At 36.0% G+C, this 27,485-nt stretch overlaps 2 protein-coding genes, 1 long non-coding RNA gene and 1 pseudogene across 4 annotated transcripts; all 4 read left to right on the top strand.

The window, feature by feature from the left end:
• Positions 1 to 7,095: 7,095 nt before the first annotated feature.
• Positions 7,096 to 18,432, top strand: LOC103958527 (uncharacterized protein At4g15545). Its single transcript, XM_048584255.1, has 9 exons — positions 7,096 to 7,222; positions 7,279 to 7,373; positions 7,467 to 7,535; positions 7,762 to 7,849; positions 16,911 to 16,967; positions 17,084 to 17,305; positions 17,455 to 17,497; positions 18,035 to 18,114; positions 18,215 to 18,432. The coding sequence occupies exons 1-9, from the start codon at positions 7,096 to 7,098 to the stop codon at positions 18,235 to 18,237; spliced, it is 804 nt and encodes a 267-aa protein (XP_048440212.1). The 3' UTR covers positions 18,238 to 18,432.
• Positions 13,206 to 15,716, top strand: LOC125477307. 2 transcript variants are annotated; one of them, XR_007258441.1, is made up of 4 exons: positions 13,206 to 13,737; positions 13,836 to 13,885; positions 14,119 to 14,209; positions 15,543 to 15,716. It is a non-coding gene; the product is annotated as an uncharacterized LOC125477307 (long non-coding RNA). The 2 variants fall into 2 exon arrangements; XR_007258440.1 differs by having other exon boundaries at positions 13,207 to 13,737; positions 15,490 to 15,716.
• A 1,536-nt stretch (positions 18,433 to 19,968) lies between the features above and the next one.
• LOC103958529 lies at positions 19,969 to 22,404 on the top strand (annotated as a pseudogene).
• Positions 22,405 to 23,667: 1,263 nt separating this feature from the next.
• LOC103958530 (probable prolyl 4-hydroxylase 4) lies at positions 23,668 to 26,594 on the top strand. The gene is made up of 7 exons (XM_048584631.1): positions 23,668 to 23,935; positions 24,036 to 24,093; positions 24,190 to 24,294; positions 24,579 to 24,636; positions 25,185 to 25,360; positions 25,844 to 25,913; positions 26,025 to 26,594. The coding sequence occupies exons 1-7, from the start codon at positions 23,808 to 23,810 to the stop codon at positions 26,318 to 26,320; spliced, it is 891 nt and encodes a 296-aa protein (XP_048440588.1). The 5' UTR covers positions 23,668 to 23,807; the 3' UTR covers positions 26,321 to 26,594.
• Positions 26,595 to 27,485: the final 891 nt, after the last annotated feature.

Below are 27,485 nucleotides of genomic sequence, written 5' to 3' on the forward strand. Positions count from 1 at the left end.
CCACACATGTTTGTACCCTTTAATTTATTATCTATAAAATTACTCAGCTTTTTTTAATTCAAGAACAAAAGATATTTGTGGACCAAATTATTTTAACATGTTACTTAAATTTGAAGGAAAGGAAAATAAGAAAAGGAAAGAGATCATGATCTCTTCCACTAAGATCAACGGATTAAGTGATTTGAATCTTTCAAATTTCATCCAACGATAAAAAATTATCACAATTTTTAAGGAATCAAAACAAGTGGACCGTTGAATGAAATTTAGAAAGCCTGGATCACTTGATCAAGTAATCATAGTAGAAGATATCCTTTCCGGATCCCTTTCCATAAGAAAAGAATATGAATTTAAACCTTTTGTTCATACGATGACAATGAAACGTGAGTCAGCAAAGTCTCCAAGCATTTTTTCTTTTGGTCAACAAGCGAAGTCTCCAAGCTGTGGAATCTTCATATGTGGTGGAATTTTTATTTAAAGTGTTTAGTATTTAAGCAAGTATTTCACATATCATAAAAAAATAAAAGAACATAAAAAAAATTATTTTCTTCACTTGTATTTTATTATAACATGTGAAATATTGCCTGAATACCCACTATTTAAAATTTTTATAAATAGTAAGTAAAATTAGCCTCCGAAGAAAAAAAATTAAACAAATGCCTCGATTGTTTTACTCTTTTTATAAGAAGAAAACAAACATGTATTGGTAAAAATTTAAAATGTAAAAGGAAACCTTGCCAAGTTTGTAGGTTTAGATGAATGCCTTAGAACCCTTTACCATAATTTCTTGTTAAATTGGCACGCGTTGATTACGTAAATCGGTCAGAATCAAAACAAAGTGTGTTATATCTTTGCAACTAAAGTTTGAATCTCTCTTCTCATAAGTTAGACTATTAGAGTAACTTAAAATATATATCGTCTTGTAAAAAATATAAATATATAGTATGCGGATAATCTTTGAAGGAAACATCATAATACTTTGCTTTGTTACTTTAATCCATATTCACATCATAATCTCTTGCGTTGTTATTACTTTAATCTATATTCGGAAAACAACATTTTGTGGAATTACTATAGTTTCAATTTTTGCTAATTCGTTTGAAGATGCCCTTATAAGTTTGTACTCTACAATGGACAATAATTAGAATGCCATGTCATTGTTCTTGTATTATTATAAATATTTTCTTTTTAATTCCTCTAGAACATCGTAAACAACAACTTCATCGCCACCCTAATCAATAAATAAATGAACTTCCTTGCCACTACATGATTATTAAAAAACCCACTAACGTGCATAAAGCTATTTTAATCAGTAATTTAAATAAAGGTGTCATTTCTTTTTAAAGTCATAAATCATTAGAGATGACTCTGCATGATCTTAAAAAGATACTATGAATTATTATAGACTTCTTTCTCTTATTTTATGTATGAGAAATAATCCGAGACATCACTTTTGTTACATAATTTTTGATACATGTTTTTATGGAGTTCATTTAGTAATATATTTTAACGATGGGATTGGTTTCTCTTTTAGGTATTCTTTCAAATATCATGTCTGCCAAAGATACCCAAATATGAAATCATATGATCATTGGATTAAGAGTTTAGGGTTTTTTTTGTAGATTCATATTGGTCAATTTTTTCCACTACAAGTACAAATGAATGTCTTAATGGTTTTTTTATTTGTTTTATTTTTATTTTTATTTTTTGCAAGAAATGATGAACTATGAATGATATTCTAAAAATAAACAGTTCGGATTGTTAAAATACATTATAAAGATAGCCCTACAAGAATGTATGTATAAAATTGTGGAATCCGCTCCCTTTAAATATATATTATAATATATATATATATATATATATCATATATATATGAGTTTGTGTAACACATCCCTGTCTTGCTACTCCAAATGAGGCATGTAATCAGTTTGTGTTTATTTACTACTAAATTATATTGAAAAATAATACATATAATAATTAGGAAATCTTGAGGTTAGATTTGAATGGTGTTTCTTAATTTTAGATTCTTAGTTTCAGTGCCTGCCAACAAAATACAACATTATCTCTTTTTTTTTGGTCAAACAAAAATGAAACACTCTTTATCTATCCCTTTATCTCTACCTGCAATATCTAATTCCATTACTGGATTCATGAAACTTTACCATCCCATCAAGCTTTTTTCCCATGACTTTATCTACTTTTGGTTTATGCCTTTCCCTTTTTCCCCTTCCAATCAGTAAACTCAAGTATGCAGCATCAAAAAGCAGGAGCTCACTAATTTGTTTATTTTTTAGAATGCTCGAAATAATTACGTACAAAATACAATTTAAATGATGAAAATGCAAGGCTAATTTGCATGCTTGATTTATGTGAGTTGTCATGAGTGCTTGCAAGTTGTTTATATATATATATATATATATATATATATATATGTATGTATGTATGTATGTGAGATTCATGTGCACTAACATATTACAATCACCCATTTGTGAATGGATGATTGAACCAATGTTTAAAAATTTCTCAAAGAAATTTTAAAAAATTTAAAATCTACAATGAGTTCCGACAAATTTTCTGCAATGAATTGGTAAATATTATCAATATTCATTGATTTTCCTATATCAAACCGGTATATGGTAAAGTTTACATTTCACCCCTATTTCCATATCGATTCTTGATTTTTCGGATACTTCGACAAAAATATTGCTAATTTCGTGGATATTCTAAACACTGAATTGACTCAACATAATTTTTTAAGTGATATGTAAGCAATCTATTTCCAACAAGTGTACTAACCCAATTTTTTTCTGGTCTAATAATAATTCTTCAAATTTTAAAAACGAGACCAATGAAAGAAAAGAAGGGAAGCTTTTAGCTTTGGGGTTGAACACCCTTTTCATAAAGAAGTGAATTGCAAGGAAGCAATCATACTATATTGTCTGATGTTTCCTATATTCATACATTTTCTTGGGAAGTTGTGGAGGAACCATCCTCCCAAAATGCAAATAATTTATATAACTAAAGCTAAAGCTTTGTTTAATTTTTCTTCTTTTGTTTCTTTAGCTCAACTAAAGTTAAAGTTACCTGAAGAATCATGGAAGATTTATATTGTCTTCATTTTCTAATGCTTGTGGAGATGTTTTGGTCACACCTGAAGGATGGAACTGATACCTACCACTTGGTCTGGTGCCTTTCCTCCATGGGAGTTGAACAATTGACCTAACTTCTTGTTGAGCCAACTATGTCACCTTGGGGTGTTTTTTTTTTTTTTTTTTTTTTTTATTTTTTTTTATGGTCACTTTCAGTGATTGATGACTATCCGGACATGACATTTTGTGCTAGTGTTATAACGTGAGATAGAATGAAATTTACTTATAATAATATTACATTATTAACCTAAAATGTCAGAGTAATAATGTATTCATGCAACGAAAGTGCTTCTCCACTTAATGACTTGAAATTTATAAAATAAATATTTCATCATAACCGTGATTATTTAATTATTTGGTGGCTATGTATTGATAAGAGTTTAGTAAAGGTAGGAACAAGTTTTAGTCAAAAGTGGCTGGTCATGTCCTTTTGATTCTGCTTTCTCTTTCTACTTAAGCAAGAAGTCCAGTTTCTTCAGTGTTTGTTTGGTATATATGCTCTAGTGCTACATACTATATTGTCCGACAAGATTAGGTGTAATAATATACGCTCTAGTGCTATGATCACGTGAAGGCTAGCGCTATGCGCGGTCACCTATGAGTCGAAGTCGCCTAATGCGACTTGTACGACAGGGCTAACACCTACTTGGATCCAATGCAAGCATGCGGTGCAGAGGTGAACATCACGTGAAGGATTGGCTCTGACTCGAGGCGGAAGCACTAACACCGGGTGCAACAATGATGAGCACTACATAAATATATGCATGCCATAATGATTCTATGATTGCAACAATGTAATAACTTACCTGAACTTACATGCATATCTTGTAGGATTGTTTTAGCATCTCATAATAGTGCAACATTTACGAGCAAGTAAAATGCATATGAATATGCCACGACAATATGTAAATCTCAACCACATAACAACATTTTCGAAAATTAAATAAATCATGGCATAAAATGCATAAATCGATTTAAAGGCATTTGTGGAAACTATAAGGTATGTGTGTGCGTGTGTGTGTCTATATATATATATATATATATACACACGAAAACAAAGTGCCCACTCACAGATACGTAATACGTCCTCGGGATACGTTTCCCCTATACATGAAATTACTAATTTAATTAGTTTAACAACACATATACGGAAACTTAAATAAAACTCTCATAGTTTGTTCAAACATAGGGTTTAAATATATGAAACGATCTACTCGACGTCACGGACCTACACAAATTGACAGAAAGCCAATCGGAGGCCAGACGCGCCGCCTAGGGCACGGCCTTACTAGCCATCACGCATGGGCAGAGACTGACAGAGGCCTAACGGCCATTAAGAATATTCCGTTAAATGGTAACGGAGTTACCTGACGCCATTAGGATATTTTGTCAGAGTTGATGGAATATTCCGTTGTCTTCTGCGGTAGTCCTCACCAGTCTCCGTTGTTTTCCGTTGTTTACCACCGTCTGAACTCGCCGGAAATCTGGAAATCTTCGTTGGTTTCTGGGTAGAATTTCAAAGCTTCATAACTTGCTCATTTTTCAACCATTTTTGATGAAATTTATATAAAAATGAAGCTAGAGAAGAGGAGAACAAGATTGTACCTCTTGGAAGTTCAAAAATGGATGGAACATGGCCTGAAAAAGCATCGAAAAGTTAGGCCAAAAACTCGATTTCTCAAAACTAGGTAGTTTCACGTCAACTCTTCCTCAAACCTTCACTAAAGACCTTGGGGAATTGAATGAAGGCCTTTAGACTTCTTGAAAACCTGTAACTCAATCGCAACTCATTGAGGAACGGTTGAGCCGAGTCGGACTTTCCGAGTTCGACTTCCAAAACTTGGTCAAACCACGATCGAAGGGCACGGTTGTGTTCGTGGTGGTGAGATGAGTTCGAAGGTGTGGTTCTCAAGACACGTTTGTGTGTTTTGGTGTCTGTTTGAGTGAGTTGCAGAGTGAGGGTGTGCAAGAGGGTATTCGGGGGAGAGAGAGAGAGAGGTTTGCTCAGTTTCCGATTGGTGGAACAGAAATGGAACTTGTTTTCTGATTGAACGTGAGTGAGAGAGGGAAAACAATTGATTGGTGAAGAAGAAAATTAGGGAAAAAGGAATGGTGGCGAGGGATTGGTGGAAAAATCAAATTGAATAATTTGATTGGTTGTTGAAGATAGGGGGATTGGATCCACCAATTAGGGAAGGGATGGATTTTATACAATTTTTAATGTACTAAATCTGCCTCTTTGACAGTGTTTCCGACACTGTAAATTTGTACGCGCGACCCGTGATTAATGTACTTTAACTATGCATAACTTTTTCGTTCCAGATCCCATTTGAGTCTAATGCGCGCTCACGCATTCGTAACGACAAGTACTTTATAAGTACAAAACCTAGAAAAAGAAACAACAGTTGAAAAACTACGTCCATGTCAAATTCCACTTTTGTCCAAATAAGGGTATAATTGTCAAATTACACCAATGGAAAAGAAATTACAGTGAGAAATAGGGATGGGTCATCACAAAAAGGAGTCCAGAAATCAATCACAACAGTCTATTCTTCTAGCTTTAGCCATACGTGGACCTCCGAATGTCATCAACCTCCCTAGTAAGGATGAATTTGGTTGGCCTGTATTCAACGTAACAAATTGCAATTCCAACCACACAAAACGACCTAGCAGCAGCTGGAGGATGGCAAGTTATTCCTGATCCCAACTGCGTACCCTCATGAGCCTACCTTAATGAGACAAGTGTGTATGCGTTATTGTATTTTCGTATCACGAAGTTAGTGATTGATTGCATTGTGTACGGACGCTCCACATCTTGAAAAATCTTTTAGTTCAGTTTTGTTGCGGCTTTATTATGGGTGTTTTAATTATTAGATTTTATTTTCACAAGTAGTTAAAAATTATTTTCAATCTCAATCATTTATTTCTCATATCATTAAATGTTATGTAGTAGTAAAGAAATATTCCTTTTTGTGACAAATTTGTGGGATATAACTATTCCTAATCTAGCTAAAAATGCCTATCTCGGTGGTTGTACTCACAATGCTAGTGACATTCCCAATCTTTAATTGTCCGATCCTTTTTTTTTTTGTTTGCTTTGTGATGCAATAATATTGGGGAGTGGAAGGGGCAATTTTTGGATGAGTAATTAGTTATCTAACTCATTATTATGAAAGTCGAAATTGAAACCTCCCACTTCCAATTAGAGCAGAATACCATTGGATTATTGTGTTAGTGAAACTCATTAACATGTTTAAAATGGGTTTTGACCAAGAAAAAAAAACATGTTTAAAATGTATTAGCACTAAAACTTATATGTAAATTTAACTTAAAATCTATTTATATGAGAAATTTTTTAGTGTGACAGTAACACAGCTTGGTACCTTAAGTGTTATCAATGCAAGTGGTTGACATATTTTTTTTTTTTTTCAAATATTCAACAACTTGTATTATAATTTATAATACTTGGTGTAACGATATATGTTCCCGACACATTGAAAATATTCTGTTAGCAGGGATAGCAAATTGAACTTAAAGTCGATTTACATGCGTTCTCAAACTGCCAAGAGGATCCCCGCTAGATCATCTTTGTGAGGATCCTGGGATCTTTCAATCACATATGTTCATCGTACATCGTGTGATCATAAATTATTGTAAGTTGTTTTATTTAAAATTGAATATAAAAAGTACCTGACAAAAAATGACCGTACGATGTATAATGAACATATGTAATTAAAGGATTTTCGAAATCCTCACAAAGACAAAGAAGATCTGGCGAGGATCCTCTCTCCTCAAACTGTACCAGTGTACACGTTTGTCTCTTGTTCTCAAAACCCTATCCAATCACCAAACCACACGTTTCCCTCCAATCAAATCAACCAATATCTAATTAAAAAACAAAAAAGTTGAAAAAAAATCGAAAAAACAAAAAAACAAAGGAAAAGGCGAGATGCTTGCGAAGGAATCGGGCAGTTCGGAATTCGACCTTCCCGTGGAAGTGTTGGAATTACTGCCGTCGGATCCTTTAGAACAGCTCGATGTGGCCCGCAAAATCAAGTCCCTCGCTATCTCGACACGTGTCTCGGCCCTGGAATCACAGTCGTCCGCTCTGCTCAAGAAGCTCGCTGAGAAGGACCAGATCATAGCCGACCTCCAATCCCAGGTGGAGTCCCTCGACGCCTCTCTCCCCGAGACCGCCGACAAACTCGCCCTCGCGACCAGGAGAAGGTCCGACCCGCCCCAACCCGACCCACAAATCTTAAACCGCTTCAGTTTCAGTGAATGCGTTGACTAAATTTGACTTCGGTTCCGAAATTGCAGGAGGGATTGGTGAAGGAGAGGGCCGTACTCTCTAACACAGTGAGGAAGCTGAACAAAGATGTATCGAAGGTAACTGAATTTTTGCCGAGGTTGAAACGGCGCCGTTTTCTGCTTAGACTGAGCTTAGTTTGCTAATGTGCGCAGCTGCAGGTGTTCAGAAAGGCGCTTATGCGATCACTTGCAGAGGATGAAGAAAATCCTGTGGCAAATTTTATTTGTCAATTTTATTTAATTACGTTTCTGCTTTTAATTATTTTAATTAATTCGATATGTTGGATTGGATTTTGTGACACAGAGTGGAGCTTCAGAGGTTGTTGCCAATCCTTCTAATACTGTACAAGCCGAAGAGAACTTGTCTTCTAGACCACATGTTGGACATGGAGGTTTGTTATCCCCAAATCTTAATTTTAAGTTTTTCGTCCTAGTTTTTGTTTTAATCGTACGTGCAATTCATTGTCGTAAAACAGTTATGTTATGATGTTAGATTGTAAATCTGTTGACTCTAAAAATTACAAAACCTACGTGGCGCGCAGGCCGAGTAACTAATAAGCTAACTACGTCATTCGGTTGAATGCGGGGCGTGCCAACTCGTCGGCCGAGCTTGGCCGAGGAGTAAAATTTGATGTTGTCGCGTTGAGCGCGCTGTTGACTTCTGTATCTTGCGATTGCGACCGAGGAAGGAACGCTCTCAGTCTCTGAGTTCTATAGCCTGAAGACAAAGCTACTAATTCGACGGAGTTCACAAATCGTCGGAGCCTGATTCGGTCACTGTGATTATATTCGTAAGAGTATAAGCACGCCGAATTGAGACTAAACTATATGGGCACAGGTACTCGAATGTGATGTATGTCTTGATGGTAAACGTAGTTCGGCCGTTGGAATGCAGGACCCTGAAACCTACTTGCGAGTATTCAATCATAAAATCACTTGGCGTTCAAGACGCCGAGCAATACAACTCGTAACACCCAACTATGCCGAAAAGGCTAGTAAGATGACCTCTACCAACAAGGGTTCGAAAACCCTTCTCGGCCGAGACTTAGATAGATAATCGGTCGACCCCGACGCAGTGCTGTTTATCCAAACTGAAGGTGCTCCTTGGTCGGCTGATTCTGCGGCAGCAGTGCTGTTTATCCAAACTGAAGATGCTCGCCGGGTGCTTCCACAGTGCTGTTTATCCAAACTGAAGGTGTGTCGGCAGGAAAAGAAAAGAAAAGAAAAATCTCAAGGTGTTTGAGAGGTTTTGCGCAGGGCAATTGTATGCTGAATTTGAAGGTCCTTCAATTGTTGCATGATGTCTTGTATTTATAAAACTAACTTAGCGCAAAATCCATCTGTGACCATCAATCTCCACAAATAATAATTTACGCGGAGATGATGATTATCCAATGAAAGTCGTGGCACTCAACGTCTTTGGTGCTAACCACGCATTTTAGCCAAAACCACGTAACAAAGCTTGGTATGCCAATTCCTTCTTTGGTAAAGATAAGCATTGTCATTCAAACCTTGGAATATCAAGCTTTATCCATAAAATATTCACTTCATTTGGCAGCCTTGAGTTTGCTAATAATTATCTCATGCATGCATCACACACTACTAGAAAATATAATTTTGCCGACAAATTATAAACCGACAAAGCAAAATTTTGTCGGCACAAGAGTCCTTTCTCGACGAAAATTTTAATTTGTCGGCATATAATTTTGCCGACAAATTATAAACCGACAAAGCAAAATTTTGTCGGCACAAGAGTCCTTTCTCGACGAAAATTTTAATTTGTCGGCTAAATACTCACGATAGAATCAATTTATAACACCAATCTTAGCCGAAAAAATTGGAACGTTAGCCGACGATCATTTTGTAGGCGTAAATTTGATGCCCTGACAAATTTTGTTTTGACGGGTAAACTTTGGCGGGAACTTTTCCCGTTATATTGAAATATTAGCCGATGATGTGAGGCAACAAAGTATTTCATCGGCAAATTGATTAAAGAGGCAATAAAGTATGTCATCGGCAAGGTAATAATAACTCTACGTGAGAGGTTTTCACTAGTGCACCTTTCCATTTTTTTCCGGGGAACGCAATCAAAGCTCTTGGCGACTATTTATGCTCTCATTCTGTCTTTCTTGTTTCTCTATACGGACGGGAGCATAGATAAAGAGATATCTAGCATTTCATATTTCTGGATTGTAGTTTTATGCCATCAATAATCTATATTGACAATTTGATTTCATAATATGTGAGTGTTTGGAAAAATAAAAAATTCCTTACAGTATTAGTCTTGCAACTTAACCCAATCTCTTTATGTTCGCTTCCATATACATTCCATGCAAACTAACTAATATTCTGATGCGAAAAGTATGTTGTAAAACTGTAAATCTAGATCAAGTAGTGAAAAAGTTCTTCTTATCAATTCTGACTCCAAACTACTTTCTAGCAACAGATAACTTGGTTTAGGTTATGATCAATTATTAGTCAATTAGTCAATTACAATTGTAAATTTGAATAAGGTTGTATGTAATCATCCATTATAAAAACATAACATATAATTATAAGAACAAACTTATAAATTTGCCAAGGCAATCCAAACCTACATCCCCCAATTGCATGATCTCCCTCCCATTTCTTCCTAATCCTATTTTGCCGCCACATGACTCCCATAATCGGTTCACATCCCCCAATTGTCGGTTCACATCATGATCTCCCTCCCAGTTGCATGCTAATCCTATTTTGTCGCCTCATGATCTCCCTCCCAATTGCATGCTAATCCCGACTTCCCTCCCATATTAGTCTCTCGTGCCATCCGATTTCAGTTTGATAAGGATTCTTATTTATGAAAAAACTTGGCGGGGTCTTTACCGCTCAAAAATAATTTTAACGATTTCTATCCATAGGTTTATATATTAGGCTTCTCTTAACTGATCTCCCTCCCACTAGTGTAAATATTTTAAATTGAAGATCGCGTTCATTCATTATACTCGTATAGGGTCAATGAGTGTAGCTGTAAAAAATCATCAAAATCGGAGTTAAAATAACCGTTAAATCGTGATTTTTCATTGATAACCGTCGAAAAATTTTGTCCCATTACTTGATCTCTGAATGTTTGTTTTTTGCAATTTTTGGCGTATGTGATCTCGAAGTATATACAAACATGTTTGACGGTTAGATCGTTAAAACTAGTTTCGTAGAATGCGTATCCCATCAAAATAATAGATTCACTAACACTGAAGAGTTTATTCATACTTTCATTAAGTATAACATACGATTTGTGGTATTCACTAGTGTAAATATTTTAAATCGAAGATCGAGTTCATTCATTATACTCGTATAGGGTCAATGAGTGTAGCTGTAAAAAATCATCAAAATCGGAGTTAAAATAACCGTTAAATCGTGATTTTTCATTGATAACCATCGAAAAATTTTGTCCCATTACTTGATCTCTGAATGTTTGTTTTTTGCAATTTTTGGCGTATGTGATCTCGAAGTATATACAAACATGTTTGACGGTTGGATCGTTAAAACTAGTTTCGTAGAATGCGTATCCCATTAAAATAATAGATTCACTAACATTGAAGAGTTTATTCATACTTTCATTAAGTATAACATACGATTTGTGGTATTCACTAGTGTAAATATTTTAAATCGAAGATCAAGTTCATTCATTATACTCGTATAGGGTCAATGAGTGTAGCTGTAAAAAATCATCAAAATCGGAGTTAAAATAACCGTTAAATCGTGATTTTTCATTGATAACCGTTGAAAAAATTTGTCCCATTACTTGATCTCTGAATGTTTGTTTTTTGCAATTTTTGGCGTATGTGATCTCGAAGTATATACAAACATGTTTGACGGTTGGATCGTTGAAACTAGTTTCGTAGAATGCGTATCCCATCAAAATAATAGATTCACTAACACTGAAGAGTTTATTCATACTTTCATTAAGTATAACATACGATTTGTGGTATTCACTAGTGTAAATATTTTAAATCGAAGATCGAGTTCATTCATTATACTCGTATAGGGTCAATGAGTGTAGCTGTAAAATATCATCAAAATCGGAGTTAAAATAACCGTTAAATCGTGATTTTTCATTGATAACCGTCGAAAAATTTTGTCCCATTACTTGATCTCTGAATGTTTTTTTTTTTTGCAATTTTTGGCGTATGTGATCTCGAAGTATATACAAACATGTTTGACGGTTGGATCGTTGAAACTAGTTTCGTAGAATGCGTATCCCATCAAAATAATAGATTCACTAACACTGAAAAGTTTATTCATACTTTTATTAAGTATAACATACGATTTGTGGTATTCACTAGTGTAAATATTTTAAATTGAAGATCGAGTTCATTCATTGTACTCGTATAGGGTTAAGGAGTGTAGCTATAAAAAATCATCAAAATCAGAGTTAAAATAACCGTTAAATCGTGAGTTTTCGTTTATAACCGTTGAAAGGTTTCGTCCCGTTACTTAATATCTGAATGTCTGTTTTTTTTGCAATTTTTTACGTATGCGATCTTGGAGCATATACAAACAAGTTTGACGGTTGGATCGTTGAAAGTAGTTTTGTAGAATGTGTATTCCGTCAAACCGATAGATTCAACAAACACTTGGGGTTTATTTTATACTTCCATTAAGTAGAATCAGTGCAAATATTTTAAATTGAAGATCGAATTTTGTTCATAGTATTCTTATATGGTTGAGGAGTGTAATTGTAAAAAATTATCAAAATCGGAGTTAAAATAACTGTTAAATCGTGAGTTTTCTTTTATAACCGTCGAAAGGTTTTGTCCCGTTACCTAATATCTGAATGTCATTTTTTTGCGATTTTTTACGTATGCGATCTTGGAGCATATACAAACAAGTTTGACGGTTGGATCGTTGAAAGTAGTTTTGTAGAATGTGTATTCCGTCAAAACGATGGATTCAACAAACACTTGGAGTTTATTTTATACTTTCATTAGGTAGAACATAATATTTTGTGGTATCCATTAGTGCAAATATTTTAAATTGAAGATCGAATTTGTTCATCGTATTCTTATAAGGTTGAGGAGCGTATTTGTAAAAAATAATCAAAATCGGAGTTAAAATCACCGTTAAATCGTGACGTTTCGTTTATAACCGTCGAAAGGTTTCATCCCGTTACCTAATATCTGAATGTTAGGTTTTTGCAATTTTTTATATATGCAATCTTGGAGCATATACAAATAAGTTTGACGGTTGGATCTTTGAAACTAGTTTTGTAGAATGTGTATCCCTTTAAAACGAAAGATTCAGTAAACACTTGGAGCTTATTTTATACTTTCATTAAGTAGAACATAATATTTTGTGGTATCAACTAGTGCAAGTATTTTAAGTTGAAGATTGAATTGGTTCATCGTACTCTTATAGGGTTAAGGAGTGTATTTGTAAAAAATCATCAAAATCGAAGTTAAAATAATCATTAAATCGTGAGTTTTCGTTTATAACCGTCAAAATGTTTCATTCGGTTACCTAGCATCTGAATGCTAGTTTTTTGCAAATTTTTACGTATACGATCTTGAAGTATATACAAATAAGTTTGACGGTTAGATTAGCTATAAGATTTAATCTTACATATGTGAGATTAAATCCTTACCGTTGAATTTAATCTAGCAATTAAATCATAAAAGTGTTTTTGGCGGGCTGCCAAAATTTTGGCGTGGCGCCTAAAAACTAAATTTCCAAAGAGAACCGCGCGCTCTCTCCTCCTTTTCATTTCTCTCCCACAACTTCTCTGCTTTCCTCTTTCAGAAACAAATGCCTAGCCTCCATCCTTCATTTCTCAAACTCTCGCAACTTCTCTCTCTCCATCGCTTTGTCGCAATCCACGGCCTCCTCTTCATGTCGCTTGCTGCCCACCACCGAAAATTCAAGAACCCAAGAGATCCATTCCAACAAAACACAAATCCACACCTAATCCTCATCTCCCAAACCCAGACTCACGAGACCAGCTCATGATGTCCAGATCAGGCGTCGCCGACTCCGGCTTCTAAGGATTTCTATCAAATTTCGATCCGTTCGAGTTGTCGTAGACAGCCCGACTTCACTCTTCCCTCCGTCGTCTTTCACTATCGATCCACCGCTGCATTAATTTGTCGGCCGTTTTGCAGGTGCGATGTAGAATCAGAAGCATGCACAGAATCTCCATCGCCATGGTCAGATCCGCCCCTCCATTTTCACTGCTCTTCATAAATTGGGCTCAGCCGGGCAAGTCAGGATCCCAAACCTCCTGATCTTGGTGCAGACACACTCACAGGTAAAATTTTCTCACCTTCTACTTTTAATTTCATCTCCGATCATAGTAGATCAAAGAAAAATAGAAGATGACTGTCTTATGATGTATTCTCTGTGTAGAAGCCTCCAGATCGAAGACGACACCAAGTTCTCAAATCCAAGATGAAAAGGTATAATCCACGCCTCTGCAACTGTTTGTCCCTGATATATATATGCCATTAGTTTTTTTTTTTCGTTTTCCATGTTTTTATTGGAAAATGAAATAATTGTATTTGCTTTGATTGAATCGTATTTATGGATGAAACTATTTCGGTTCGAGTTTTATGATCTAGGTTTCCAATTTTTGGTTGATTTGGGCATCCATTTGTATAATATTTGTTTTTCCTTTCTATAACACTTGCAGGTTGTCTATGGCTAAGTGGAATTCTGGGCTAGATAGCTTACAACTGGTATCAGCACAGCATGGAGACCAGTGTGAGTATCATTCACGCCAGGTAATTTTGATATTTGAGGATTAACTTGATTAGTAGGTGTCTATATCTTCTTGTTTACACTGATAAAGATTATAAACAGTGATGAATTAGGATGCTTTAGTATAGTTTATTTATGTTTTCAGGTGCATATGCTTATGTTCTAGAGTTATAATCTACTTAGCTAGGTGATTGGTATTGTTATGTTTATATAAATTATAGACCTTTCAAGGATTTATATCATCTACTTATGATTTACTTGCTAAGACTACTACTCCTAGTCTCGAAAGTTTCTCCCTATTTCCTTCTTTTTCTCTTGAATAAATTCTCAAATCGTTGCTTGAATATGACTTCTCTAACTCTCTCGTTATTTGAATTGGAATGTTGATGATGTGGCACACCAAAACCATAAAAATAATAGTTCTGAACCTTTTAGGATAGTCTTATACTCTTATAGAAGCTCTCCTTTTGCTTTGCACGTTTTCTTTAATTAAAACTTGTAAATCCGAAATCACCTTGCAAATACCACGTAAGGACAGACGTCCTGTACAAAAATCGCTATAACGTCTTCTACAGAAATCGGAATCATGAACTGTAAAATTCCTCTGAAAGCTAACTTCCATATCTTTCCAATGGTATAAGGCTCAACACTTGGTTCTTTCTAAGGAAGTGCAGTTTAGCTCATAAAGTTGGCTGACCTGCACAGTCAGTTCCTACTTCCAGGATACTAAACTCATTTCAATCGAAAAAGTGCTCTGTTTTCTTCTTTCTTCATCTTCACTCTTCAAACCTAAGAAACACATAAACTAAGTGAAACAAAGAAAATATTGAATTGCATTTACAAGATAACTTAGTAACATAATGACATTAAAAAAGTAGTAAAGTAGAAAATAACAAAGAAAAAATTCAATATGTCCTCTCTACTTTCTTATATGACATGTAATAAAGACCAGATGATCATGTTGCCTTGTTTACAGAGTGTGAGAATCATGTTGCCTTGCTGTTAATAATGTTTATCTTGTTGTTTACAGTGATGAATGACATATAAGTAGTTGATGCTAACTTGATTATTACCTGGTATCTATTAAACATGTAATTTTGCTAGGTTGTGATGCTGCAGGGCGTTGGTAAGTTAACATGATTAGTAGATATCTTTATCTTGTTGTTTACACATTTATGGTTTCATAAGTTATTTTTTTTAGAAATACCACTCTAGTGTGGCCTTGCGTTTCCTTAATGTCAATGATATTTAGCACCCTTAATGTTTGCTAATCAAGTTTTTTTAATTTGTCTTTCTTCCACAGTTGTTTGATATTCTGGAATGTTTCATGATGATCCTCATCGTTTCCTGATTTAGTGATGCTGCATATCAACGTGATGAGGACTATAGTGAGAATGGTCATACTCAAGGATATTTTATCTATATTATAGTAATGTTGAAATGAAAACATAGATATTTTTGTATTTTGTTACTGAACCGAATTGTGAACCTTACATTAGCTTATATTACAAGAATTTTGTGTTGTTCCTACATTAATTCTTCATTCCCGCCCCTTCTTGATCTCTTAAGCTTGCTTGTTTGTGATGGTTAAAAATATTGTTAAAAACAAATGCGAATAAAAATTAGAAAACATTGGACTTGGCATGTTTTGTCGGCACAAAAATAATTAGCCGACAAATGTTTTTGTTCACAAAAGATTCAACCAACCAATTATTTTGTCTACACAAGTAATTTGAGCCGACAAACCAGTTTGTTAGCATAGGACTACGTAGCCGAAAAACCATTTTGTCGTGACAAGATTACTCAGCTGACAAAATGTTTTGTTGCGACAAGATCATTAAGCCGACAAATAACTTCATCGCGAAAAAACAACCTATGTTGACAAAATATTTTGTCGCAATGTCGTTTTGGTGACGGGCACAGTTTGTTGGCTGAGATTTGTTGCCTTAAAAATGAGCCGACGAAATATCAAGATTCGTCGAGAAAGATCTTGCGCGACATGCTTTTAGCGACAAAATTGCCGACAAAATTTTTCGTTGGGAAAGGCTATTTGCCGACGAATTTTGACTTTTGCCGACAAACTAATTTTGTCGGCAAAGTGGAAATTTCTAGTAGTGACAATGGCTTACTTCACGTAATTAATCATTCAAGTTGGACTCCACCTTGGTTACCAACTGATGCCACCACATGCTAAGACTCTTTTTATAATGCATGATGCTCAATCCCGCGTTGAATGCTAAGAATCCCAAACTAAATTGAACTATTTTGCTTTCTTCGATATAGTTTGAGTCACATTTATCTCGTACAAGAAAAGTGTCAAGATAATTCATTATTAGAAGATAATTATCATGATTAAAAATCATAATATTATCCTCTAACAACAACAAAATTATTGTAACTTTCTTATCCGACGATTAAGAATCATCCTTACTCAACGGCATCGATCACTTGGGCCGATGGTGTAAAATCAAGTCCAAACAAAATCATAGGAAAAAATTAACCGTTGTCATAAAACAGTTATATATTATGTTGTTATCCTGTAAATCATGGAAAAAAATTAACCATTAGAATGTGACTACATTTTTTGTTTGTTACTTATTATATCTTTTTTATTTTTTTTGGGCCAACTTCATTTGCTCTATCGTTTGGTTCTCTGCTTAAATGGCAATGTACAACAAAACCCTAACTTGACAGTAATTTCAGAAGGTGATGTCACATTTTCAGTCCAAAGCACATTTTCTGAAGCAGGAAGTACGTTTCATGAGGATCGCGACACAGATGGTACGGTTTGAATTAAGATCTTGGTCACGAAAAAATTGCTTTCAGTTATGCTTATAGTGAAGAACTTGTTAACATGTCAAATTTAATTTTCTTGCGTTTTCTTGTTGCAATGGCAGCCTCAAGAGCTCGCATAGCACACAGTGTCATGTTAGCATCCCAAACTAGCACACCTCGGCTCACTCCCCCTGGTTCTCCTCCTATCTATTCTGCATCCACATCACCGACAAGAACATCGAAACCTGTGTCTCCAAAGCGACACTCCATGTCCTTCGGCACTTCAAGAGGCATTTTTGATAACAGATCGTCTGCGCCCTCAAGCCATCACAGCTCGGAACGTGGTTAGCTCGAGAACCTTCTGTAGAAAATGTTTAATCACGGTTCAAATAATTTTTTAGGTAGGATGCATGCGGTGTCACCCTGCAACAATGTTAAATAATTTGGTCATAGTTAATGTGTATGGTTATTTGATTCTCTTAATCTGTTTCAGGAAGAACTAGGGTGGATGGGAAAGAGTTTTTCCGTCAAGTCAGGTAAAGTCGCTGATTAAATCTTGAATTTGAATCTGGTGGGAAAGAACAAGTTACAGAAATTTGTCTGAAGAATATTGAGATAGTCAAAAATTTAATTCTGACTAGGTATCTCCAGTTGCATGCACTTCGTAAGTAATAACGCAGAACAACCCCACATCGCTTAGGTTGTTTTACGAGGTTTAATTCAATTGAACCAGGTTTACAATTCATTCACTGCCAAAACTAGCAGCTTACTACGAATATTTCAAGTAGTTCTAAGTAACTTCCAAGTAACTGGCCATGAATGCTTATGAGCTGCGCAAGGAATAAGCCTGATGGGTTGCCATCTCAATTTTCTTAGTTACTAATTGATACGGTCATAAGGTATGGAATCGGTTCTTGAGTCTCAAAGACCGAAAATTTACTACCAGTACCACAATCCAAAATTTCGGGTTTGGCCTGCATCCAGTTTACAAACTATTTTTCCTTTGCTATTCAAACTATTATTGTTGAGGAAGTTTATTCTCACCGTTGATCTTTTATTTCTTTTCCCCCAAGGAGTCGTCTGTCTTACGAGCAGTTTGGTGCATTACTGGCAAATGTTAAGGTACTAAACGGGAAACAAGCAAACAAAAGAGGTATGTCCTTCCTTCCATCCTCGCTCTCTCCCTCTGCTCAGCGTATGTTCATTTTTAAGTTTTCCATTACCACTTGAGTGACTGTTGTGCAAAATTTCAGGAGACGCTACAGAAGGCGGATGAGATATTTGGGCCACATAACAAGGACCTATATGCTATTTTTGAAGGATTAATCAGCCGCAATGTCCATTAAATTGACAATTTGAATCTTGTAAAAGCCAGTTTTACCACTTTAATCTGTTTTTTGGCTGTAATTAAATGCAAATTCAACGTGTACTGGAAGTCTGAAACCATTCTTTGAACTCCTGCTACTTAACTGTATGACTAGTAACTTTGCGAAATTACGTACTTTTGAGTAGTACTATTGGTTAAATCTTGCGTATCTCGTATCACTCAGTGGTACGTTAAACGACCTGATATTACTTACGTTAGAGTCCATCCATGAGGTAAGTGATGTTGTTTCCCTGAAGATTGGCTTTTCACAAGTTCACGTCAAGAAATGCTTTTGAAATTGTACTTTCGGCAATTAACGTAGTGCATCCTTTTGAGTGTACTATGGTTTATTCATATAAAATTAACAACGTGACGAATTGATAGGATAAGGCATTATTAAGAGGTGATTTCTTTGTCAATACTAAACAGTACGAGGGATAAATTTAGTAGACGAGAGAAACATTATCATCTCATGCTTATGTCAAATTAAGACAAGTCTTAATAAGCTTTTAGGCCAATAAGATACATGAAGAGAAAAACTTTGCTACACGCATCCAAGTTCTAGACCACATGACTTGTCCGTCCTACGCATGAGAGCAATTTGTATGACACGAGTATACCGTTGGCGTTCAATAAAATAATGATACGTAGAAAGAAACTAACATATGTCTTTGTATTATTAGAACGGAACACTATTGTGACGATATACCTGTGTCATACAAGTCTTTTTCCCCCACGCACAACACATTCTACTGAATACCCCCTCCCTCGTTTCAGACCGTTGATTGTTAATTATTGCCACGTGTCAAAGACCCAGAAGACATGTAAACTGTAGGTGTTTGGGAATATCCATAACCATACGTGCTTGCTTGCTTGCAAAACCTTTTCACAAACATGCAAAAATTACACGTTGTTATTTCTATTTATTTAAGAGTTTAAGACAGATCACATCGACTGGATTAAGAAGCTAATTAACGCTGTGCCAATAACAATTAAAAGCCGATTTTTTGGGCATTAATAGTCGCTGATTGTCCAAAAATGCAGGAATATTTAGAGGGAAAAAACGGAAAAATCATGGCAGCCACTATTTTCCATTTCTCTCTCTCTCTCTCTCTTGCTTTCTCTCTCTTGCTTTCTCTCTCTTGATTTTCTCCCTCTAGGTTTCTGTGTGTGTGGTATGTCGTTTCCTTTGGCTTCTGAAACCTTCAGCGGCTCTCGTTGGTTGGTGGCAGCCTCTGAGAATTCATGGAAGATGCCCCAGAATCTGAACCAGAAACTTCTTCATGGTCGCCTCCGTGCCTGCTTTTCAGATCATAGCTTCTGGTTTGGCGGCTTTTGTCTCTAAGTAGTAAGCTTTTCAAACTCTCATCCTGCAATGGTAAAATTTTCGTTTCTGAATGTCTATCCTAGGAGGTCGCATTTACTTGTCACATTGCGTTCATTAGGGTAAAAATACAAGTCATTCCTCCTTGCAAACAAATCAAAATGTCACTTGTGTGTAGAAAATTTTCTTGACGTTTTTTTTATACAAGTGACATTTTGCTTTAAGACAACTTAAATTGCATAAGGTAGCACATCCATTCTAGCCAATGTGACTACGTCTACGTCTGATTGTTTATTTTGTGGTTTATATCTTTGTATAATGTCTGACTATGGTTTGTTTCTTATATGCGAGGAGCTAAGCATTATGGTTTTGTTGTTACGTTATTCATTTGCACATGGTTTTGTTGGTTAAAAATGTCACTTTCGAATTTTTTGTTTTTGTTTTCAGGTTTTTATTTTTTTTTTGCTTGAATAATTTCCCTGTTCCTCAAGAGATGATGTTTCAACGGTTCTTCTATAATCCATACACAAATCATTTATTTGATTCTATATATCTAGAGATATTTATTTATGCATGTGTCATATTCTGTGGCCCTTCTCTTCCCATTTCCCTCCCCACTCGGATGGTCGGTACTAGTAATACTACCATGGTTTGGCTGAATTTGCTCTTTAGGTTACTTAATCTGTTAGATTTTGGCATATTTTCTGTTCTTTGCTGACATATTGCTTCGTATGGGCAGCAATGGTTCCCGCGAAACGGCCAAAGACAATGAAGAAGCTGAGGCTACAACAAAGCCTTCTGCTCTCGGAGGATCAAGAAGAGCGCGAGCTGGATTCTCCGGCTCTTTTTCAAGTCAAGGTAACAAATTTGTTTCGTATTCTTTTACTAATATTGCAGATAGATAGCAATGTGGTTCTAATTCTTTTGGGATTTGTCATGATAGACTTGAGATCATTAAATTTGGATGAGAATGTCTCAATAGATGAGCCCTCTTCAAGAGGAGTTTCCGAGGATGAATACTGTCCGAGAAGCTTAGGATCCGAAACATCTTCTCCCAAGGCCAGCACTTCAGACTCGGATGGAAGAGGCAGCAGTACTACTTCAGACTCGAATCCAAGAGCCAACCATCACGGGCGCGGTTTTTTTGGCATGTTGAAAAAAGGACCCCAGAATCCCTTCCCAACCTTCCCTCCTAAAGGTGCTCAAAAACCAAAACTCACCAGAAAGAAAACCAAAAGAATAAGAGAGGAATTCATTCCACAGCCCAACTCTCCTGCCCCTAGGTCTTTCGATGCTGACTTTTGCTGCTTCAAATCTTCCTGGAAGAATTACTCACTCTTAGAGCTCCAAGCCGCAACCAACAACTTCAGCCACGGTTTGTACTCACATTTCTTTAGAGCAATTACATTGCATTAGTCGTATATCGCTAGAATCATGATCTTCTAGAAAGGTTGTCACTTTATGCTCATAAAACTTTTAGATTTGTCTTCTTGAAGAGAACTTGATCGGGGAGGGAGGCTATGCTGACGTTTACAAGGGAACATTGGAAGATGGGCAGATTGTCGTGATCAAATGCCTGAATCGCGGTACTCAAGAAGAAATGACTGCAGACTTCTTATCTGAGCTTGGTGTCATAGTTCATGTTGACCATCCCAATATTGCGAAATTGATTGGCTATGGGGTTGATGGAGGGATGCATCTTGTTCTACATTTGTCTCCCCATGGAAGCCTGTCGTCTATACTTTACGGTTTGTTTATCATTGTGAATTCATCTTTTGCACAGCGGAATTTCTTCCAATTTCACAAACAAGCGACTCATTGGTTTTGTTTCTTCGTCGTGTGTTTTCTAGGACCTAGAGAGAATCTGGATTGGGGCGTCAGATATAAAGTCGCTTTAGGGACGGCTAAGGGCCTTCTGTATCTTCATGAGGGGTGCCAGAGGAGAATTATTCACAAAGATATTAAGGCTTCTAATATTTTGCTGGCAGAGGATTTTGAGCCTCTGGTACACCCTCTTTTGATCAATTGCTATAAAGGATTTTCAAAAAGCTGCATTGCGCTAATAATTCTCTGTTACTCCAATTTGAATCCAGATATCTGATTTTGGGCTTGCAAAATGGCTACCAGATTCATGGACTCACCATGTTGTATAGAAATTCGAAGGCACATTTGTGTTTGTTAATCCAAAACCTCTGCAATGCCTATGATTTGAAAGAAATGAAACATCTTGCGTTAACTGCTTCGTTTTGTGTACACCAGTCTTCAGTGAATCGACCGCAAATGAGCCAGGCATGTAATTATTTCTAGCAATGACTGCTCACAAGTTTGATTTTACAGTGCCAATATATGTGATGACCTAACTAACAAGTTTTTTTTTGGTCATAACTTAACTAACAAGTTTGTGTTGCGTTTTGTTTTAATTTTGTTGAAATTTTAGAAAGCGATGAAGGCGGTTTGGAGTACGCTACAAAACGTCAAAAGTCTAAACTTCAAAGGACGTATTCGGAGGAGCTCTTGGATGCGGATGACTACAACTCAACCAAGAGTTTAAGTGATAGAGAGAAACAACTGGAGTTTATCTTGGGCACTTCTAATGAGGCCTCAACTTTCTATGTATGGGGTGTTGGGGTGGTTGAATTTGTTTCTTAAGGCCAGATTCACATTGCGCTGAAATCCATCCACGGACCAAAAATGCTAGACAGTTTCAGAAGCAGAAAACGATCACCCGAAAACCAGACAGTTTAAGTGACACGTATCCCAAATGTATAGTGACACATGATATACCACCTCGTGTGCCGATCATGCTGAAAAAATCTCTCATTCGAATCAGAAAACCCTCGAGGAAAAAGATTAAAGAGGAAAGAGCATTAAAAATATGGGTAAAATTGTCAAAACACAATTAAACGGACAATGTTTTCTATTGGGTTTTTTTAATTTAAAATAATATTTGAAATTGATATAACTCCTAAGTTTGGTTCTTGAGACTTAAAACAGATATAAGTGACCTTTTCTATCGTCAATCATTTTGATCATTTTATAAAAAATCTACATTAATTTGAGGGTATTTTTGTCAAATCAACCTCTTCACTTGAACTGATGGTTTATTTAATTTCACAGAGATTTTTCATGGAAGTCCAAAATGATTAACAATGAACAATCTTTGAAACAATTTTCATTGATTTTAAATTTCAGATACCAAAGTTACGAGTTACATGACTTTGAAGTGGTTATGCACTATGCTTTGCTATTTCACACAAAAAATCTATATTTGAATTAATGAAACTCTCATTTGGGGAATCAATTTAGTTTCAAGCTTAATTATTATCTTCAATTGTTCATAAATTTATCACCTATCATAAAATGAGATCGCAAAAATATGATTTACCTAACCAACACAACAGTTTAACAAACATGAAACATTAGCCACAAATCTCAAGTTAGAATTTTTGTTGTAAACTTATGAAATATTTACTTACTTGAAATGAGAATTGATTTATGATTGTTGGTTTCTTGTGTATTTAATAACACAATTCCTTATTTGATATTCGAAAAACGAGGAATTAGATTGACTAAGGAAAATAGTTGATCATAAGAATTAGATTGACTACGAAAAATAGTTGATCATAGGTAAACATGTAATTAATGACATTGCTCGTTATAACATGCTTATGTAGATGGAGAAAAAAATGTCATGTATAGAAGTGAGAATATGATTAACTACCCTCTTAACGAAACTAATTTTTAACTTCTCAGTATCAGATTATGTATTGTAATACAAAAACTATACATATTTTTTATTTTGTATGTGTGTGTTTGTTAACGTAAGAAAAAGCAGAACAATTGTAAGTAAATAAATATTGCCCTAGTGGACAAAGATTTTAAAGTGGAAAATCATGTCTCGGCAGTCGAATCAAATGAAGTAGAGAAAATTATGATAAAAAAATTAACACGGTAACGTGTGAAAAGTAAAAATAGATATAAGAAACAGTGAACTTAAAACTAAGATGAAAAATGCATGGCGGCAGCCACAGGTGGTTAACAGCAGCACTGCACTGAGATATGGGTTAGGAATTTAGGATCGGGATTGGAAATTCAATTGACATTGACACGGTCTGTCTCTGTCCATCTCAGAGATTGAGAATCCGACCGAGCAGTGATGACTAGGGTTTGCCTTCACCTCCTCCTCCTCTTCTTCTTCCTGCTCTCAATCTGCTCCACCTCCTCTTCTGCTTCCACCTTCACCGTCAATCCGTCCAGAGTCAAACAGATCTCATGGAACCCTAGGTCTCTCTCTTTCCCACTCTCTCTAAACTAACAGTGTTTTGTTTTTAATTTTTCGATTGGAATTGGATTGATGTGATTGGATTGGATGATCAATTTGCAGAGCTTTCGTCTACGAAGGTCTGCTGACGGACGCCGAGTGCGATCACTTGATCTCCATCGTGAGTTTACGCGCATTTCAATCTTTTAATTTATTCAATTCTGATTTTTTTTTTCTCTCACGCTTTTATCAATGTGTTTGATTTCATTGTGAATAGGCGAAATCGGAGCTGAAGAGATCCGCCGTCGCCGATAACTTGTCCGGTCAGAGCAAGCTCAGCGAGGTCCGGACCAGCTCCGGAATGTTCATTCCCAAGGCCAAGGTCTCTGCTTCTTTTCTCCTTCCCTTTTCCATTTCTCATCATTTTTATATCATATGCATATGTTCCTTAACTATATATACCACTTTTGTTAGGCTTTGCTAATTACCGGCAATTTTGCGTTTTAGCCGGAAGTGCATTGATTACATTAAAAATGTGTGTATATAGACACGCCGTGGATGTTTGATTGTTGACGAGATGATCATCGGTCATGAATTGGATTGCAAGTCACCAACGTATGGATGTATATCAAATGTGTTTTTTTACAATTTAAATTTGTTATGTAGGATCCTATTGTTGCTGGTATTGAGGCCAAGCTTGCAACATGGACATTTCTTCCAAAAGGTAAACCCTTTGCAGAAGAATACTGTTTGTATTGTTCTTTTCTTGTAACCTTTAACAGGTAGTTAACTTTGAATAATACAATTAATATTCGCAGCCATACCTTGTCGAATCATGGATCAAAATTGTTATCCTTTTATTGAGGTCCTCGTATGTTGCATTGACAGGGCCATATATTTAGATTTTAGCAATACGATATGTTTCTTTTCCTTCTTTGCTTATAATTGGTGTTTAGATGTTTTGATGAAGAAGATTGAAGTGAAAACCAAGTATAAATAAGGGAAGATAATCAAAATACGACAAGCATAATTCTTGGTAATATTGTTACTGCTACTGAATTGGGTGAACATGGGAAAAACAGATACTAGCTTGAATGTTTGGAGAGCCATGTTTGTAAGATTTCAGAGGTTATCTATTCTTCCAACATCAAAAACCGAGCATTGCAAATATTGGATTGAGAAAGAAAGAATGATGTGATGAAAATTTAAAAAACGTTTTCGTGTTCATTGCTGGGGCAATCTTACATGTGATATCTGTTTCTTGACTTTCAGAAAATGGTGAAGACATACAAGTATTGAGATATGAACCTGGGCAGAAATATGCACCACACTATGATTACTTTGTCGACAAGGTCAATATTGCTAGGGGTGGACACCGCTTAGCAACTGTACTGATGTATCTCACTGATGTGGCCAAAGGTGGTGAAACTGTGTTCCCTGAAGCAGAGGTTAGCTGCATTATTCACCTCCTGGATTCTGTAATTTTTATTGAGCTAACTCGAGCACCATTGAACAGATTAGTGTTACCAGAATTTCTATGTGATAGTTGCCTAACAACATGGGGATCATCTAATCTGTATCCTGGAAGATTTATTTTCATAAGCCACCCCTGGCTGCTCTTGGATTGGTAATATTAGCATGACTGACGTGCTCGTGAATCTGCATTACGTTGTTCTATTTTGCATTTGAATTAGCAAAAATGTTGGTAATGGTTATAGTTCTTTCAACAATTGTCTATTATAAAAATTATGAAAAACTAAAAGGATACGGAGGCATAGAAAGTAAGATAAAAAAAATTACTAGTTCTGTTAATTGGTTGCGAGTCTTGAGACGGGGTTGGGTAGTAGAGTATAAAGAAGTTTTTACCAGCTTGATTGTATGCTTTAGTTAATGTTGTTAATAATTATTTTTGTAAACCACTCTGGCTGCAGATACCTTCACGCCGTAAGGCTGCAGAAATAGATCACAGTCTCTCTGAGTGTGCAAAGAAAGGAATTGCAGGTAAGCTCTATATAAAATTATAAATTAATACAGCTTTTATCAAAATATAGAAATTGTTGCAGAAAAGTTGATGTATTCTGTTGCTTCTCTCTTCACCTTGGAAATATTCAGTGAAACCACGACGAGGAGATGCCCTTCTTTTCTTCAGTCTCACCCCACATGCTGTTCCAGACCCGAACAGTCTCCATGCGGGTTGCCCAGTGATTGAAGGTGAGAAATGGTCAGCAACGAAGTGGATTCATGTTGACTCATTTGACAAGAACTTGGATGCTGGCGGGAACTGTGGAGATCTGAATGAGAGTTGTGAGAGATGGGCTGCCCTTGGGGAATGCACCAAGAACCGAGAGTATATGGTTGGAACTCCCGACCTTCCTGGCTACTGTAGGAGGAGTTGTAAGGTATGTTAGAACTCACTTCGTGATTTCCACGCGGAGCATCAGTCGGAGGCTTCCTGTTCCTGTTGCGGTCATTCACTAATTTTTGGTGGATTGTAATTTTATTTTTCATTACAAGCACTTTTACAGACGTATATAGCTGAATAGACCCTGTATCTTTGTTAATTGTAACGGTTATAGCTTTACTGTTACTATTTGAAACGAAATTCAGCGATAGAAACCACCAAAAGAAATGTGTCCATGTATATACTTGAGACCTGAAATAACGACTTGAAGTTTTACACTACGTTTAAAGATCTAGCTGATTGCTTGGAGTATTACGCTATGTGTATGTTTATAATTTCACACTATTCGACCATTTTGTTCTCCATTAGAAGGAGGAGTTGTAATATTATCCATGTCGCAACTCGCATTTCACATGCTTGAAGTTTGAGAGCTGAGTCGTTTGCACGTGCGCACCGCCATTTACACGTGTTATTGCGCATCATGAGAAAGAGAGATGCAAGTTCTTGATATGCTTATACACGGGATCATAGTAGAATTTTTGTTAGGTTCAATCTATCCCGATTTTTAGTGGTGTCACGCATAGATTTTCTTATAACTTTGTTAGCCACATAAATTAAAGTATGTACTTTCTTATATCTGTTTGATTGGGGTTGAAATAGTCGTGCCATGCCATAATGTCTGCAGCTTGAGATGGCCTCATTTAGGCCTGGTTTGGTACTGAGGTGATTCTAAAAAAAAACTGGTATAAAAAAAATCTATGAGCTGTTTTTGTATTTGGTAAACATTCAGTTTCAGTTTTTTTTCACAGTTTTGGATGAAAAAAAGCCAAAAACAAGAAGCTGCAAAACCCAACTTTGAAAAACCGGCTTTTTTCACATCTGTTTTACATAAAAGTTTACCAAACACTATAATACTGTTTTTTTTTTCAAAAGCACTTTTACAAAAAAATTTACCAAACACTCTGCTACTTTATTTCACAGCTGCTTATTTTCACAGCACAACAAAAGTAGCTTTTTTTTAAAGTACAGCAATACCAAACTTCCCCCCACTATGATTAGAAGGGAGGGAGGCTCCTCCCCCAAGTAAGAGTAGTGGTCCTTATTCCTCTGCATGTCCGTCCGACCATTAGGTCATTTGGCACATCCGATGCATGCTATGATTTGGTGACTCG

Source organism: the organism of the source record quoted next, unplaced genomic scaffold (genome assembly GCF_019419815.1).
Source record: "Pyrus x bretschneideri cultivar Hongxiangsu unplaced genomic scaffold, Pyrus_bretschneideri_v1 Contig21, whole genome shotgun sequence".
Classification (NCBI taxonomy): Eukaryota; Viridiplantae; Streptophyta; class Magnoliopsida; order Rosales; family Rosaceae; genus Pyrus; species Pyrus x bretschneideri.

Coding starts and splice junctions, on each gene's coding strand:
- LOC103958527 (XM_048584255.1), top strand. CDS start 7,096: ATGCTTGCGAAGGAATCGGGCAGTTCGGAATTCGACCTTCCCGTGGAA. Junction 7,536..7,761: donor TGAACAAAGATGTATCGAAG/GTAACTGAATTT, acceptor TTTGTGACACAG/AGTGGAGCTTCAGAGGTTGT. Junction 16,968..17,083: donor TGAGGATCGCGACACAGATG/GTACGGTTTGAA, acceptor TTGCAATGGCAG/CCTCAAGAGCTCGCATAGCA.
- LOC103958530 (XM_048584631.1), top strand. CDS start 23,808: ATGACTAGGGTTTGCCTTCACCTCCTCCTCCTCTTCTTCTTCCTGCTC. Junction 24,094..24,189: donor GCGATCACTTGATCTCCATC/GTGAGTTTACGC, acceptor CATTGTGAATAG/GCGAAATCGGAGCTGAAGAG. Junction 25,914..26,024: donor TGCAAAGAAAGGAATTGCAG/GTAAGCTCTATA, acceptor GGAAATATTCAG/TGAAACCACGACGAGGAGAT.